The following is a 17,957-nucleotide window of genomic DNA, read 5'->3' on the forward strand; positions in this document are numbered from 1 at the left end:
CTCTGTCCTCTCCATGCTGCCTTCTCAAATCTTCATCTTCACAGCTGATGCGGATTGTGGCGAGAACGAATTCCTGAAAATTAGGTACACACAAAATCACACTCCCCTTCGTTGTACTTCGATTTATCAGAAAAGTCTTAGTAATATTTTACTAACTTATGATGTATCCTAAAAAACCCACCTTTCTTACCATTATCAACAGAGCGCCGCCAGACAGACTCCAAAGCCCTGATAGTACAGCAGCCCTGCCATGTTTATTTAGAGCTCTGTTCTGTTCTCGTGCCCATCTAAGCTTCTTTTGTGTTTGCTTAAAAGATTTGACTTGTAAAATCCCTTATTGTTTTTGTGTGGAGGGAATTGTTTCTGAGATAAGATAATTGAGGGTCTAATGGCTCCTTTTTGATGTTCTAATTAGATAATGATATGTCTATAGATATGCATGTGACTATGGACCTAATCACTCCCTTTTTGAGTAGTTATTTTTTCATTCGTATCTATTTTGATTAGGATAACGAGATCTTCTTGGCTCTTTTACTTTGAACTAATTAGTACCGAAGAATGTGGTTGCAGAAATTAGTAAATCTGAAGTGGTGATTGCGTGTATTTCCTCTCTATGTGAGGTTCTGAGCAATTTTTATGTTATGAGGATATGTGAGATCTCAATGTGTTGGAATATTGCCTGACAAGATTACTGCCTGCTTTCGTTTTTAGTTTTTATCGGACCATGCATTTAAAATACCTGGTTGTGCTCTATGTTCATTTTTTTTTGTTCCCTTTTGGGTTACATGTTATGAATAGCTGCAATGGAAGCACCTAATCAGTCTGATCTGCGATCTGATTTGAATCCTCAAGTCACGTACCGCTGCAAGAAATGTCGAAGAATCGTTGCTACAGAGGAGATGGTTGTTCCCCATGAACGTGGAGGTGGGCAGAAGTGTTTTAAGTGGAAAAAGAGAAGTCATACCCAAGTGGAAAACGAGCCACCTGAATGCTCATCTATTTTTGTAGAGCCCATGAAGTGGATGGAATCATGTTAGTCAATTCGCAGATTTCATGCTTTTTATTCACAATATCGGATATTTGTCTTGCACTAACATCGTTCAACTCATATTTGCTGTCAGTACAAGACGGTGGTGTGGAAGACAAGATTATGTGCATGGGTTGTAAAACCCGGTTGGGATCCTTCAATTGGGCTGGCATGCAGTGCAATTGTGGGAAGTGGATCACTCCTGCGTTTCAGCTGCACAAAAATCGGATTGATGAATGTCAATTATGATCGAGGATCTTATAGCATATTTTTGTTAGTTTAGCAATATTGTCATGAGTATAAAGCAGTTGGTTGGTACTCTATTTGGCAAGCTTTTAGTCTAGCATGCTTGAGAGTCCATCATACACTTCTCTCCTGGTTTAATGTTTCTGATGAAGCCCGCTAGTATCTTGTAAATCAGTAAGTTGGTCGCACTTTTGCATGTCATGTAATCTAGCAGGTGGGAGTCAACACGACTAAGTTTACTTGTATACCAAAAGACGGAACTGCTATTAGCTGAAATTCAGAGAGAAGCATGTTGTGGAGATGTTTTTTGATACTAACTTCTGATTTACTGAGCGTTTAGAACAGAGCTACCTTGTATGTAAATTTAGTAATCTCACGTGTTCTAAATTCATAGGACACAATGTTGCGAGAACAGGTGCATTTGTACTCCTATATGACGGAGATAATGTTCGATCTCACCAGATCAACAAATTACAATCTGGGAAGATGGTCAAAATTAAGTGGCATACTGCACTTGCATACTCCATGGAGAGTACATACTCAAAGTTACCATGCCAATGACTCCCTTGTTACAAAATGATAAAAACGGTCGTCATTTCTTCGCTACATTACTGTCAACAGAATTCTGCAACAGGCATCAGCAAAGAAGATACTATCATGTCAGCCAAAAAAAAAAAGAGAAAGAACTCTTGCTACACAATTTTCCAATGTAGCAAGATGGTAGTTTTACAAATATTTTTTAAAATTGTAACACTTTAGGATGTAATTGTAGCTGACTATCTACGATTTGCATTGTGTCTCACCGTTGACCTTTCATTCTAACCATCTCGCATTTCATTTCACCACCGAAGCCTGCACAGTTCAGTTGACATGTTCTTCTGCTGCCTGGCTTCAAAGTCCCCTCTCCAGCTTGCTTCTCTTGCCATTCCCATCAAGAACAGTGCGACTGATTCTTCTGATTTCTTTGTTCTTTTTGCATTTTATCTTATTCAAGCTTCTCTTTCAATTTTCTGTTATTACCTATCACTCTAACCAATTACTGAACTTTGCAATCTGATCAATAAAATCCTTCTGCTGATGCCAAAAGTTGAGAACTTTATGTAATCGTGATATCTATTTTGGTTGGTATTGGATCATACCTAATTTGAGGAAATTCTGAAAATTTCTTAATGTGAGGGATAGGGAGGAAGAAAACGACGGCTTATGCTGAAGTGACCTCTCTAATTCAAACCCTTGTACATCTGGAGAAATTCCCCTGTATTCTTTTCGAAAGTAAAATAATTTAGGCCAAAGGTTTCAATAAAAATGTGGATGAAGTCATACAGCTTTTGGAACTAGGAGAAAACGAGTGGGATCATACATTATATTAGAACTGTCAAGTACGATCCTGAATGGCTTCTGTTACAATATCAGCCATTAAGAAGAGAGAATCCTTTTCATCTAGAGTCACTCCAAGTGGGATCTTGTATTGGTAGAGCATCAAATATGAAGGAAGAAAAGGAAAAGATATTGGAAGAGATAAGTTCATTTCAAGCAGAACTGAAAGAATTCCTTGACATGAGGCCGCGTTTGACCAAGTCAGTCAAGCGTGATACTTGATGCTACGGATACATCCCCATCAATAATCCTTTCCTCTTTTTGTTTCTTCCTCTCCCAATTAAAAATCACGCTTTCTGATTCTCTTTTTCTCTCTCCCAAACTAGGCCTAAATTCTTCTCACTCCAAAAGGAATCTTGTGCAGAATTAGAAAGCAGGAAATCATTCAAGATAGTGTTGATCAGTTAGTTACCAGTGAAACCACCCTCGCTGGCACTTTTCGCTTGTGATTGCGATCAATATCAGTAAGAATCGTTCTTCTCATCCCCTTCTGATCGCCTTGTAGCTTTCCACTTTCATTTTTTAGTGCATCCGTGTGCTCTTCTTTCAATTTTCTGGTTTATGCCCACTTGTCTCACTAAATTCTGTATTTCGCAATCTAGCTAAAAGTTCTACATTTTGCAATTTAATTCTGTTATTCAACTGTTTGATCGGTTTTATTAACATTCTGTATTTTGCGCTCTATTTTGTCTCACGATGCTGATGCCTTTTTTTTTTTAATGCTATTTGGTAGTTAATCCGTCTTCTTTTGGGGATAACAGATTATGCTTGCTTCTCAGTTCATCCCAAATTGAATTTCTTACTCGGTATCTGCCTAGCACAAATTGCAAATGTTGGAAGCAATAGTTTGAGAAATCTGTATGAAACATGTAGTTTGGGACGGGCTAAAAAAATGTGAGGAAGAGACATTTAATTTGGGGCAGATTAAAAATGTAAGGAAGATATTTGATTCTTGATGGATGGAGTTCTTTTTTTTTTTCTTCATTTTATTGAAGAAGTTGTTTTACTGCTGTTTGATGATAATTGATTTGTCATCTTGATATGTCAAATCAAAATATTTCTTGACCTGCAGCTTGTGTGAGAACTGCAGACCTATATTGTGGGAGAGATAGATGGCTTTTGCTGCTGTGGCTTCTCTTGTCCAAACGCTAGAGTACGTGTTGAAATTTTCACATTTGGTTTTCCAAATCAAGATAAAGCGTGCCGAAGTTTACAATAAAAGAGCTGCTGAAGTCATAAAGCTTTTGGAAGCAACATCAAACGAGTCGGAATATCATCTGGAGCAAGCTATTGATATGTTGGAATCGCTGAAAGGGAAACGGGCTATTAGGTATCAGTATGATAGTGGATGGCTTCTGTCGCAATACCAGCTGCCAAGAAGAGAAGGGCGAGTTCTGTCAGTGGAAATGCTGGAAATGGAGGAACAAAAGAAAAACATTTTGGAAGAGATTGATTCATTTCAGGCAGGCTTGAATGTATTTTTTGGTGTAACCGGTCCTCACATCATTAGGGGAGATACAAGAAACTATTTTCTTTGGCAACTTGTTCGTACGCTGGTAGGAGAACAGCGTCTGGGAAGTGACCAACTCAAAAAGAAAATAGTTTATTTTTACAAAGTGACCAGGGACACAACAAATTTGTGCAAGGAGCTTCAGTCCTTGCTGATCATTCTTGACAATCCTTCAAATAAATGCCATGATATATTGAAAAGTATCCAAGATGTTGCATATAGAGCCAGAGACATTTTTGACCTACGCATAATAGAAAATCAAGTTGAGCCTGCCTTGACATACTGTTTAAGGGTTAGGAAAGGAGATCCAGAAGGGAAAAGTTCTTTTGAAGAGAGGGTCAACAGGATTTTCGGTCTTGAAGAGAGGGTCAACTGTCTTTTCGGTGCAAATGCTGGCAAATTTTTGCGGAAGACATTAGAAAATGTTCGTTCTATTAAGAACAACATCAAAGAAATCAATTCTGAGGAGCTTACTGTTGAAGATTTGCAATTGGGGTCTGCTTCACTTGATGGTTCACATCAAGCCCAAGGCAGTACAAATCGGGAGGATGCTGTGGTGGGTCTTGATGACGATATGAGGAGAATCACAGAAAAGCTTACTAGACCACCACCATTTCAACTAGAAATTCTGACAATTGTGGGTATGGGCGGCATTGGCAAAACCACTCTTGCTAGAAAAGTTTTTGGTCATTGTTCAATTGTTTTGCACTTTCATTGTCGTGCATGGGTCACTGTATCCCAAGTTTATGAAGTTAAAGATTTGCTCTTCAGCCTCTTGTGCTCAGTTTCAGAACCCACTTATGAAAAGCATGAAAAGAGTAAAGAAGATATAGGTGAAGAGCTTTATAGAAAACTGAAGGGTAGAACATATTTGATTGTCATGGACGATTTGTGGAGTATCGAGGCCTGGAATGCTGTCCAGGGATATCTTCCAGATGACAGAAAAGGAAGTCGTATAATATTGACTAGTCGGTCCATTATTACTGAGTTGAAACCCGAGGAGAAACCTTACCATTTCATGAGACTTCTGGATAGAGATCACAGTTGGGAATTGCTGGAAAAGGTGGTATTTGGAAGAAAAAGTTGCCCACATGAATTGGTGGATGTCGGAAAGCAAATCGCTGATAAATGTCAGGGACTACCCCTGGCGATTGTTGTTGTTGCTGGTCTTCTCTTGCGAACTACGAGAAGACTAGACTGCTGGCAAGACATTGCGGATAGTGTAAGGTCACTTATGCGCAATGATCCTACAAATTGCCTGGACATACTTGCTTTGAGTTACAAGAAGTTGCCCAATCGCCTGAAAGCCTGTTGGTTGTACTTGGGGGCTTTCCCTGAAGACTGTGATATTGAAGTTCAGAAACTCGTTCATCTTTGGGTTGCTGAAGGTTTCTTGGATCCAGAACCCATAGCAGACATGGAACAGGTTGCAGAGGATTATTTAGACGACCTAATTGGCAGAAACTTGGTTTCGGTGGGTAAGAGAAATTTTGATGGGAAAGTCAAAACATGTCGCCTCCATGATTTCTTGCGGGAACTATGCGTGGGAGAAGCTGAGAAAGAGAAGTTCATGTATGTCACACCAAGAGGTGCCCAAGGTTTTCGAACAGGCATACGGGATATGTATCGGCTCAGTATCCACTTTGACTCTATCACTGATTATTCGGTGCCATCATTTAGACATGCCATATCATTTATGTGCTTTAGTTTGGGTTATGGTTTTTCGCCAGATCTCCTATTGTTGGAATTACAGCTTAAATTGCTCAGAGTATTAGACATATACTTTCTTCATTTTGATCATTTCCCCATCCAGGTACTGGAAATGGTTCATTTGAGGTATATCGCATTTAATGTTACTTATGAGCTTCCACCGTCAATGTCCCAGCTTAGAAATCTCCAAACCATACTCATTCGTGGTCCATGGGAAAGCCCCATTCTGTCTTTGGAATATTGGAGTATGCCATCCTTGAGGCATTTTCACTGTAGTGTAGTTAGTCACTTGAAGAAACCCACAATTGGTAGGAAGAGCTTTGACCGACTGTTTGCCCCAGAATATCTGCTTAGTCTCTCCACGATAAGCTTCTCTTCTTGCACGCGGGAGGTTTTCAACAGCATGCCCCAACTGAAGAAGCTAGGCACCTGTGAAACAGAAAAGGACTACATTACAGGTGTTTCATCTGAATGCCTAGCCAATCTGCACTTGTTGTGTAAACTGGATACTCTCAAGTGTTCATTTTTCAGAGAAACAAGTAAAACGCGGGATTTATGTCGGTTTTCTTTACCCTACAAGCTCAAAAATCTGACTCTAAGTTGGAGCTATCTTCCATGGGGGGATATGGCCATTTTTGCCAATTTAGGCCACCTTACAGTACTCAAACTGAAAAACTTTGCTTTTCAAGGACCAAGATGGGAACTGAATGAAGGGGTATTTGGTTGTCTAAAGTCGTTGCTAATAGAAAGTACAGATCTAGTACACTGGGAGGCCACAAGCACTGATCATTTTCCATGCCTTGAACACCTGCTTCTGAGGTCTTGCAAATCCTTAGAGGAGATCCCTTACGGTATTGGGGAACTTCCTACCCTCTCACTACTTGAGGTGCACTACTGTAGCAAATCTGCAGAGGATTCTGCTAAAGAATTTGGAGGGCAAATTGAAGGCCTGAAGGTTGTCACGAGAAGTGATATTTAGGTGAAAATATCATCAAAGATCCTTGATTTCTAATTTCTATGTGCACCAATGAGTCGGAATTTTCATAAATATGGTTGTTTGTCTAAAATACCAAAAAACACCCGTCATCTTCTAAAACAACCTCTTTTCCCTCCCACCAATTCCATCCATCGCCAACACCTGCCTCTGCACCAGTACATTCTACACTATTTAGGGACCGTCTGGGATTGGATTGCGATGATTTTGATAAAAATGCACTTTTGAGTGTTTAAAATACTTTTGAAGCATTTGATAAACATCATCGTATCAAATTGGAGTGGAATTTTTGGTGTTACAAGCACTTCTAACAAAAACTCAAACTTGTTATTTTTAGAATAGCTTTTCTATTTTAAAAAATAAATATTAAATATAATCATTTTATCTTATATTACGAATTAAATAACGAGATAAATACATTAAAAAAATTTTAAATTACACGCTATCTTATACAATAAGTACTTGTTTAACTAATTGAAATATGTATCCAAACAATGTACTTAAAAACACTTATAAGTGTTTTAATTATCCTATATTACGAAATGAATAACGAGATAAATACATTTAAAAAATTTTAAATTACACATTTTCTAATACAATAAGTACTCATTTAACTAATTGAAATATGTACCCAAACAATATACTTAAAAAGTACTTAAATATTTAATAAGCGTTTTTATTAAAAACTTTAGATGAAGTAAATTTCAATCAACTCTATCAACCGTAAACAGGCTTTATTGTATCTTTTTAATTTTTCTTTTTTGTTTCTTTAGAATTGGTGTATTGTTTCAAGAATCCAAACACAACATTGATACATTAAGTGAACATTAACACCAAATTCTAAAGTAAATGATATGGGACTTAGGGTTAACTTTATCTGCAGAAGAAAAAGAAAAAATAGGGACAATTATAAAGTGGGCATCTTTCTGTTTATCTTTTGAGTAAATGTTATATATACTGATGGTGTATATATTATCACGGTTGAATGTATGACATATGAGTAAAATTTGAAATTTAAATTTAAATTTAGATAAATTATTATGCATTCAACTGTGACAATATTTAAATTTAGATTTAAATGAATTATCATGTATCCAACTATAACAGTATACTTTGTTAGTATATAAAATATTACTCCCTCCGTCACGAAATGAATGTCGCACTTCGGGTCTTGAGCTTCTTTTCAACAGTGTCGCATTTTGGTCTAAGTTCCAGCGCTACCCCTTCCGTGCATTACTCCATTGAGTGGCAGAAAGAAAAAGAAGGGATGGCAAGATGTGTGGGACCATACTTTAAAAATGTGTCCAGCCTTTTTTTTTTTAGAAAGTAGCTTGCACGGCCATTGTTTGCATTTGCGGTGAGACTCACGCATATTAGAGCAACTCTTGTAGTTTTATGGGATCCATCAAAAACTTAAAAGGAATCTGGTATATTTAAGGGCATGAGATGGAAATAAGGGAAAGTTTTATTGCCAATTATAGCAAGTGATATTAATTTTGGGACAGACCAAAAAGGAAAGCATGACACTTTCAATGGGCGGAGGGAGTAATTCTTATCTTTATTCTATTTACCTCACTCAGTTGTAGTCGAATTTTAAGTACCCCTTTTTTCCATCCAAATATAGGATTTCCGTAGAATATATATGGAGAGTCATCTAAATGTGTCATTCATCGTACCATCAGCTTCAGTACTCCCGGCTAAAGGCAACCAAATCATCCTAGAGACGGTGAGTCGTTTTCTGACTTTTCTCCACTCCCACTGATCTCTGTTTATAAATTAAAATTAGACCCCAGCTGTATTTCAGGCCTTCTCAAATCTTCTGGTGCTGATTGCTGTAATCTTCATGGACAAAAGTTGCAGAAAATTAGGTGCACACAAACGTATTCACTTTTCTTGAACTTAATTTTTGGTATTTTACTATTTGTCCAGAATCTAGCGATACCCAATTCTTGAAATTTTAAAATTCCATCTTGTCTTACCATCAAGACATAGCCCCCTAAAAATCCCTAATAATGAGATTCCGACATTAACCAAATAATATAGAATTGGGGTTTTTTGAGGCTAATTTAATTTACAGTTATTTGATTGAAAGATGGAGAGTTCTGGATCCTGCAAGAATTGCAGCAAGAGAACCCTCGTAGTAGATGGTGATACTGGCAACTTGGTGTGTTCATCATGTGGGGTTGTTCAGGATTTTGAGAATTTTCAAGCCCACATTGGCGGTATTACTGGTCCTGCTGGCACCTTTGTCCGCGTAGGCACGGCGGGCTCCGGTAGTGTGTATAGCTACAAGCAAACTAAAGTTTATCAAGCTCAAAAACTGATAGAAGATTTGATATTTAAGTTAGGATTAGCGGCCTCACGGTATGATGAAGTTAAGGCCATGGTTGAGAGGATAACAGAGGGTGAATATGGTCAGGGGAGATGGTTTCCAATTTTTGTTGGGGCTTGTGCTTATGTTGTAATGAGGAAGGATAAGAAAAGCTTGCCGATTGTTGAAGTGGCGAATGTGGTCGGTTGTGATATTAGTGAGTTGGGAAGAATGGTGCATCGGGTTGTGGATTTTCTTGATCTGAAGTTGCCTGAGTTTGATATTGTTAGCTCATTTGAACGTGCAATTAGGAGTTGTCCGAGCTTTAGTGGGGTTGAGGAGGAAATTGTTGGAAGGATGTTGAAGCAAGGGGTGTTCTTGGTGCAGTGCTCGATGAAGTGGTATTTGACTACAGGGAGAAGACCAATGCCCATTGTGGCTGCCATTTTGGTGTTTGTTGCAGAGTTGAATCAGGTTCACGTGAAGATTGAAGAGGTTGCAAAGGAGTTGTATGTGGCAGTGCGAACGTCTAAGAAGAGGTATAAGGAGCTGTTGGAAAGACTTGTAAAAGTTGCACAACTCTTACCTTGGGGGAAAGATGTTACTGTCAAGAATATTATCAGGAATGCTTCTTCAGTAATTCAGTACATGGAGTTGAAGTCGTCATCAAGGTGCGGTGGAAAGAATCGTTTTGATCATGTCGGTTTTGATTTGGATGATTTAGTCGCTGACTGTTTGAACAAAGAAATCGGGTACAGGTATGATACTTGTGATGTGGAAAAGGACTTGCAGTATTTTGAGGTGGAGAATTCTCCAACTTTGAGAATAGAAGGAACAAATAATCTCCAGATTTCGCATGAATGCTTGGCCATGATTTATTCAAATTTCTTAGATAACTTACCATTGATTAAGTCTTCTGCAGAAATAGAAGAGGCAGATTGGACAAAACAGGAGAAGGGATATGACATTTACACTTGTAGAGAGTGGTGGACAGGCAAATCAGAAATGAGCAAGAAACTTTTGCTGAAGCAAATTATTGAGAAAGATGTTGGATTGAATGCAAACCCTCCGTCTTTTGATAGAGGAAACTTGACATATCAAAGGAGGAGAGAAAAGATAAATGCTGCTAAATCACGCATTCAGAGGATTTTGCATCCATCTGAAGCTGGCTTTGGTGATGGAAAGGATCTATGTCTTGCACAATGTATAAGTGCTAACAATAAAAGGAAAATACAAGTTGATGTTGACTGGGAAGATTTGATTATCGAAACACTTCTCCTTCATCAAGTGAGAGAGGAGGAGATAGAGAAGGGGTATTACAATGCCTTGTTGGACTTGCATGTATTTAATCTCTGAAGTATGAAATGTTTTAGATTCATAATGAAGCAGAATACAATGTATCATTTTGACAGTTGTAGGATATTCCAAGTCCTGAACAGTTCAGCAAGATGGCCTTTTCTTTTTTGTCTTTCCTAAACAGGTTTTTGGTTAAGTATTGTTGTGTATGCTAATTTGTTATATATATATATATATCTTTGTCATGCCACCTTTGGCACTTGTCCTATCTTTTTAGTTTGGGCACTGATCATTAATGTTGACGAAGAAAGAGTGTCTTGTATATGTACATGGGAAATGATGGGTTTAATGGCTAATTTGAGTTTGCATAATGCACCTTTAGTGTATTTCATGAGATCACATTAAGGTCTATTTTGTGCACTACATTTGTATTGCCTTTTTTACCCCTTGGTTACCTCTTTCTTCCGCTCAAACTTTTAAACTCCATGCGTATTTTTCTGAAATATGTTTGGTTTTAATGCATGTCAGCCTAATACAGAAGTCTTAATTTTGTTTGGTAGTGGTTTCTGTTGTTCCTTTTGCCTGTTTTTGTAACTCTAACATTCCATGGACGTAAGGGGACATAATGATGTAATTAATCTTGGTTTGTTCTCTATGTATGGGTTCATTATCCTTAGAATTCGCTGGAGTGCATGGGAGAGGTTGGGACGTTACGTTGTTGGGACTTAAACCTAACTTATGGACTTTTGTTCAGTATGTTTCACTGACCATATTTCTAGGAAGCTCCTCTGTTTGCTATTGGGCTAAGTGCCTGATTGAGGAATTAGTTATCTTTATTATTAGTACAGAAGTACAATAGTTCTATCTAGTCATGTACCTCTTATTTTATCACAATAAAAAGTTTGTCTGCTTGCTATTGTTAATTAGGAATTTGTTTCATGTCCATGAGAATAAACTTTTAATTTTAAGCCAACAAGAGGCTACAAAACCAGCAAGTTGTTACTCTTTATGAAATTAATCAAGATAAAGAGCTGACACTTCAGTGTTTAAACTTTTTATGTGGAGATGAAGATAAAAAATGTGTAAAGCTGCATAATGAATTGAGTAATAGGATTAATTACTGTACAAAATTATTTGGAGAGTTTTGAACTGTAGTTTTGCAGATACATTAGTATGAAGTGTTATGTTGCAGATGCTTACGAATATAGTTCACTGACTGCACCAATATGAGTTATTTTCTGTTTAAGAAATATAAGAATCATATCTTTGGAAAGCAGGGTCCATTTAGAATGTTCAGCACTTTTCATGCTACTCATAATTGACAAATTGGGTACGTTCTTCTGAGATATGTGATCAATGGTACTTATCAGTGTTAACTACATAACTGGGATTTCTAGCTATTTTCTGATCTCTGCTTCATTTCTTAGCTGCAGAATCTTTCTTCAGAATAGAATCGATGCTTGTAATGCTAATACTGAGTTATTGACTTATTGATATCGATCGATAAGAATTAAATTTGAAATGCTTTTGCAGTTAGGGCCTCAAACAATGCCTTTTCATCTTGATTTATGTAGTTTTCCGTTGAAGTTGAGTATTACCCTTTAATTAGTTAAGCTCAATGTTTGTAAGAACAACACAGAAGTGTCATTTGTGTGGGCATTTTGGCTGATGGCTAAAGATAAAAAGGCATGAACAAGATGGTACCATAGTTATAATACACCTGCAAATTGGGGTTACAGTCAATGTCGGGATGTAGAACAAGCTTTCTGGCCGCTGCCATTGTTATATTCAAGGATTTTTCAAATTTGAAGACATACATGCTTTCTAGCACTTTAGAAGGTAATGCTCAATATTGACTTTTAGGTTGCTGGAAGTTGTGCGTCCTCTACAATGGTAATTTCTGAAATAGCTGTGCTCAACAGCCTTTCTGTCTGTTTGCTTGTTTTGGTGTTCAGGGACAGGTACGGCAGTGGAGTACGTTTCTTTCACAGCCAAAAGAGCTGTAACAAGATCTATGTATTACTGTTTCTTTTCTACTAATGCTCAGAGACAGAGTTTTTTCTTAGTCACATTGTAATTATCTTATAACTTATTCCATTTGATCAAGAACCAGATGGAACTGAGGGTTGAGATGAATATGTGAGCAAAACTAGCTGATCCATGAACAATTGGAATGTGGATAACTGGAATAGACTTTTTCTTTACTTGTCAGTAGCGAATGCCTCAACACTGGATGGTTTCTGTTACTCTAGCAAGGCTTTTGAAGCGATTCTTTTCAGTGGGATGCATCATCTGCAATTATCTTAGTTAGAGTTTGCCATTGGATGAGTACATTATCCTTCACTCAAGCTTTTTGATCCTCTTCTTGTCAATGTAGTCAGTGATATCAGTGTAATAACTAACAAGCTTGCAGATCATCTTGAAGCTGTGCTCAATCATCTTTTTCTGAAGTATCCTGATGTAGCCAGTGCTCCTTACAAGGCCAACTTCACTCACATCAGCAAAGGGGGAGGAGTCTAATGGAGTTAAAAACTATTGAGAAGTGAAATGGCCGTCTCATCCCCTCTTTGTGATCCTTCTTCAGACTTGATCCTTCATGGCGCTTACCTGAGTTCTGAAGTTCTATACCAGCAAATGAGTCAAGTTGAGCTTTGTAAGGTTTCAATTTATAGTGATCGATGACATGAAAAAGACATACTGTGGCAGCATCAAGGTGAGTAACTTCGTAGAATCATCCGAACTTTCTTTAGCATTGCTTTTCTTACCCCAGGTTCCCTGTAAGCCAATCATGTGCTTCGGCAAAACCTTCTACCAGAACTGCACTACTCTTGAAACTCCAAATGCAAGTACCATCTGGGGTTTATCAACAATCTCAAGCGTAAAGTGGATGTTATACAAGTATGCTTTATGAAGAAATATGTTTCTCGAATAGTCAATTATTAAAACAGCTTGTAAACCTAAAACTTGTGTATCTGTCACCCCTATGCAACTATTGCTTATATAAAGTGGAGCTTAGTGTTGACAAGACATTGAAGTTGAAAATTTTCATCTATTTTATTAAGGATTAATCTTTCCTACACTGTCAATGTATACACTAACAGGGTTAGATGAATCTCACATCATCTGAATTTGAATTTAAACATCAAATTTTGTATATGTGGAATTTTTGTGAGTTTTTCTGAACGAGTTACATTTCAGGTGAAGTTTCACCGCTCCCAGCAATGCATTAGATCCTTAAAAGCAGCAGATTTGAAAGGAGTTGTGCCACTGAGAGCATTTTAGGTGTTGACAATGAAGATGATGATCATCACAGCGATCTATACTTTCTTTGTTTGAATTTATCTTGTCAAAGAGGACTGTTTTTACAGGAGGGGATAATTTGCCTCAATCAATTTAGATGTGGCTGACCTCAGAAACTGCCATTAGAAGCTCAAGCTTTGGCGCATTGGGGAAGGGGAGAGCAGCAGGTTGCAAAGCACGCCTTTAAACAGAAGCACGAGCGATAACTTTGGTTGTTTGATATGTAGTGGAATTGGAGGGAAGAAGAGAAAAAGCATTCATCGCATAAGAAACTTGATGGGTATTCTTTTAGAAAGTGTGTTCTTCATTCATGACGGAGGGTTAAATTGTAAAGAGATTAAGATTATGCACTTTTAAATTGTGTTTGGATAGCATTTATTTGGTCAAAAATTATTAGCTTGCATCATAAATATATTTTTCAACACAAATTTTTTATTTTTTCAATCATCTTTTTATCTCATATATATAATATCATATATATAACATCGCAAAATATGATATAGTAATTATTTCAACTAATATTTCAGCTAATGTCCTATCCAAACACGTAACGTATAGGAAGTATTAACAAAGGTCATCAGTCGATGGAGTTGATTTTTTTTTTCAAATCCTTGTTTGTTTTTGAGACAGCACCAATTAAGAAAAGCGTCTATGCATTTGGGCGCCTGTTCTTGTGCAACATAATTATGAAACTGTTTCCTTCGATCCAATCGCGAACACCCTCCAAGGAAGGTGCCTATGCATTTAGGTGAGCTTTTGGACAATCGGTCTCGCACGAGTATGCAAAAAAATCTCTTCCTGCATTTCAATCATGCTGTATTCTTTTAGGTTGCTATGTTGGTCTAAACTCCCAGGTAAATGGATAATTCAACTCTTCAAAAACCCAACAGATTTTCTTGTGTAATCCATGATCAGCAGATCATCTTTAAGAGTTTAATTGTGCATGAAACATTTATTCTCTACTGCATTCTGCTGTTAATTCCTGAAGAATTACACGCTACAACAAAAAGACAATGCTGCAAAAAAACAGCAAGTAGGGAAAAGTGCAGTAACTCATAGATCATGCATGATTTTAGTAGGCCTTTTTGCTCACTGGCCTGCAGCAAATGCCTCGACAGGGAAAGTCTTTGTGATCCCAGCAAGGCTCTTGAAATGAATCTTTCCTGTGGGCGGATCATCAGTAGTTATCTCACCGACTGGAGGCCATAGCATGAACTCCTTAGCCTTCACTCCCTTGAGCTTCTTGATCTTCTTCTTCTGAATGTAACCGGTGATCTCAGTGCCATAGCTCACCAACTTGCTGATCATCTTGAAGTTGTGCTCAACCTTTTTCTTCTGCGCTATCCACATGTACCCGCTGCTCCTCACAAAACCTACTTCAATCACATCAGCAATTGGGAGAAGTCCCAATGGAAGTTCAAACTCTTCAAGAAGTGAAACGGCCATTTTCAGCCCCTCTTCATGACCCTTCTTGACAACTCCTCCTTCCTTCTCCCCCATTATTGTTGATTCGGGTTCTGAAATCTGCGCTTTTAATTTGATTTAGTGTAGCTTGATTTAAAGCCCACGAAAGCTTTCTATTTATAGTGATGAATAATGACATTTTCGAGACAGGTTTGGTGAAATAAACGAAGTTCGCAACTTTGTATCAACCATCAGAATATGGATTGCAGTGTAGTTTAGTGTCTTTTTAATCCAAAGTTTTGTCTTCTGCAAAATCTATTCGTGTTGCTTGCCGCGTTGCTCCAAGGCTTCGAGGATAGTATTTGTTTCTAGGCATTTGGAATTTCCTCAAGCCATGAGCAATCCAGGGTCTGTTTTCTTGTATTTTCAGAAACTGCTCCGATTTTTTCCCCTCCCATACGAATTCAAATTGAAAACTTGAATCTAATCCGCTTTTTTCACATGGAATATTGTCTGGTGAAGTTGTATATATAGTAAGAGACCTTTCAAAGTCATTTGAATAGGCAATATTATTTAGGTTAAGCATTTTCTACTGCGTACATCACTTATAACATTACTAATCAATCATTACGAATTAAAATTATGTCATACCTCATGTAAACCAAAGCATTGTCATTGAAAAGCACATGGCATCATTTTGATGAGGTGAAAGGAGTGAAATACAATTTGTTTCTTTTGGTAGTAAAATAGAATATCACAATTAATCATACTACAACGAGAGTTGCTAAACGATTTAGTTTTCGGCAACAAATTATCCTATACAATCGTCATAAAATAGTAAAAACGATTACAAAAGATCTCAATTTATCTTTGCAAGTCCATCTGCACAGCGATTTGCATCTAAAGGAGGCAAAGTGGTAGAGAAGAATGAAGATGCATCCAGAGTAATTTTCCATGGATGCTTTGTTGCTTGGTGCTTAAAGGTTTAAGGAGTTTATTATCCCAAAAAAAAAAAATAGAAATCTGAGTTGTGTAGGAATTTAAATTTTAATGCAGTGCTGCACTTACCATACAACTCTAGCTTGTGCATTGGGCTCTCCATTGAAGATGGAATCTAGGCAGAGATGTGTTCTGTTTGGCGAGCATCTAAAAGGGCTCCTACTACTATTCCTGAGACATGGGCTCACATTCACTTGTACTGTGTAGCAAGACTGCATGATAGTTCTCAAGCTCAAATTTTTTTACTAAGAGATAAAGATAGGATCGATTTCACTCTGGTCATCATTACAGGTCAAAATATACTTGTAAAATCAAAAGTTGTTTAAAGGGTTTTTTTAATAGATTGTCCAATAACAGATCCCACACATCGGATGAGTGATTTATAAGATCCATTTAAGTGACCTAATATTCTTGAAAGTATATCTTGACGTGTGATGGTAATCGAAGTCCAACCTATCTAAATATTTTCATATAAAAAAAATTTATACAAGTAGTTACTGCAAAAAAAATGTCTGGATATTGCATGAACATTTAAAATCATTTTTCCTTTCATGTCTGGATGGAAGCAGGGTGTTATTTTGTCCGCGAAAGACAAAATATTTAACCATTAGAATATTAGCAATTTAGGGGATGGATGATAGATAATAATGCTAAAATCCTTAGGGAGTCCACCCCTAATTTTAGTGTACCCTTACGACACATAATAGAGAAAGTCATTTAAAATTTTGATCATAAATTACTCTATAGAAACAAGAAGTCTTCAATTATCTTAAGTAACCAATAAGTTCCGAAAACTATAATTAAAAATAAATAAATAACCATGGCAACTTTTTGGGATAAAGAGGCAATGTCTTAGAAGATACTTTGGACCTGTAGAAAAGTTCCAAGGCTCAATTCACAGGTCACCTGGTCACAAAACGATGATGCCATAAATTAAAGAAATTAACTCAAGGAAGATCAGAAACATTCCCTCTTGGCCAATCGCATAATTGATATAGTCCTCTTATAAATCAAGTTGAAGATTTTTTTTTTTTCAGATATTCACAAGATATGCAATAAAAGTTTCCTTGCTTTTTGAATCCTTTTTTGCCATTTAAGGTATTTTCCAAACTATCTCTTTCACACTCTGCTTTTCTACCTTTGACGACTTTCAGAACAAATCCCATGAGAAAATTCTTGGTAGGTTACAACTTGTAACGCCGAAAGGGAAACTGCTTAGGCAAGTCACCATCCAGTAATTTACAATGCATTTTCGACGACTTTTGAAGTCTTAAAAGAAGCCTAAGTCTGAGATGACGCAGGGGAAAAATTACACTTTAAGTAATATTTTTATACATATATTTTTTTCTCATCATACAAGTTTGAAGTTTCTGCGTAATTTGATGACATTGTTCGAAAAAGGTGGTCAAATGACAACACAAAAATTTGAATAATTCACAACCATAAATATGAATTTTATTGGATGCTCTGATTTAAAAATTAGGAGGATCGCTATCATGTTAATTACCTAGAAAATAACCTGTTTTCAACGTTTTGACACTGTCAATTGTCAGGCTAGTTGCTGCCAATATAAAACGGTGTCATTGGCATGCATGGGCAAAACCATCTTGTGGGTTCAGCCAATCAGGAAAGGCAAACTAATTTTAGAAATAATGTAGAATTTGTACTAATCTTTTTGTGTTTGCATGAAATTATTTAACGGTTAAATTAGGGTTGATAACCAGCTTATATATAAGAAATTCTTTCGACTTAATTTTCTGAACTTAAAGCCATAGTTTAGAGG

The 17,957-nt window shown here is 37.1% G+C and overlaps 4 protein-coding genes across 4 annotated transcripts; 3 read left to right on the forward strand and 1 right to left on the reverse strand.

Annotated features, from left to right (window-relative positions):
* LOC113762205 (probable inactive dual specificity protein phosphatase-like At4g18593) lies at positions 1 to 1,590 on the forward strand. The gene is made up of 3 exons (XM_027305542.1): positions 1 to 84; positions 799 to 1,032; positions 1,122 to 1,590. Exons 2-3 carry the CDS (start codon positions 804 to 806, stop codon positions 1,274 to 1,276), a joined length of 384 nt encoding a protein of 127 aa, XP_027161343.1. The 5' UTR covers positions 1 to 84; positions 799 to 803; the 3' UTR covers positions 1,277 to 1,590.
* A 2,172-nt stretch (positions 1,591 to 3,762) lies between these two features.
* Positions 3,763 to 6,849, forward strand: LOC113757319 (putative late blight resistance protein homolog R1B-17). Its single transcript, XM_027300678.1, has one exon. The coding sequence runs from the start codon at positions 3,763 to 3,765 to the stop codon at positions 6,847 to 6,849; it is 3,087 nt and encodes a 1,028-aa protein (XP_027156479.1).
* A 1,786-nt stretch (positions 6,850 to 8,635) lies between these two features.
* LOC113762417 (plant-specific TFIIB-related protein PTF2) lies at positions 8,636 to 10,716 on the forward strand. The gene has a single exon (XM_027305866.1). The coding sequence runs from the start codon at positions 8,957 to 8,959 to the stop codon at positions 10,529 to 10,531; it is 1,575 nt and encodes a 524-aa protein (XP_027161667.1). The 5' UTR covers positions 8,636 to 8,956; the 3' UTR covers positions 10,532 to 10,716.
* A 4,144-nt stretch (positions 10,717 to 14,860) lies between these two features.
* LOC113757329 lies at positions 14,861 to 15,271 on the reverse strand. The gene has a single exon (XM_027300686.1). It carries the CDS (start codon positions 15,269 to 15,271, stop codon positions 14,861 to 14,863), a length of 411 nt encoding a protein of 136 aa, XP_027156487.1.
* Positions 15,272 to 17,957: the final 2,686 nt, after the last annotated feature.

The sequence above is a fragment of the Coffea eugenioides genome, chromosome 2, assembly GCF_003713205.1.
Source record: "Coffea eugenioides isolate CCC68of chromosome 2, Ceug_1.0, whole genome shotgun sequence".
Taxonomy (NCBI): Eukaryota; Viridiplantae; Streptophyta; class Magnoliopsida; order Gentianales; family Rubiaceae; genus Coffea; species Coffea eugenioides.

Excerpts from the sequence above, each read along its gene's own strand:
- LOC113762205 (XM_027305542.1), top strand. The coding sequence starts at position 804 with ATGGAAGCACCTAATCAGTCTGATCTGCGATCTGATTTGAATCCTCAA. Across the intron at positions 1,033-1,121 it reads CATGAAGTGGATGGAATCAT|TACAAGACGGTGGTGTGGAA; the intron begins GTTAGTCAATTC and ends ATTTGCTGTCAG.
- LOC113757319 (XM_027300678.1), top strand. The coding sequence starts at position 3,763 with ATGGCTTTTGCTGCTGTGGCTTCTCTTGTCCAAACGCTAGAGTACGTG.
- LOC113762417 (XM_027305866.1), top strand. The coding sequence starts at position 8,957 with ATGGAGAGTTCTGGATCCTGCAAGAATTGCAGCAAGAGAACCCTCGTA.
- LOC113757329 (XM_027300686.1), bottom strand. The coding sequence starts at position 15,271 with ATGGGGGAGAAGGAAGGAGGAGTTGTCAAGAAGGGTCATGAAGAGGGG.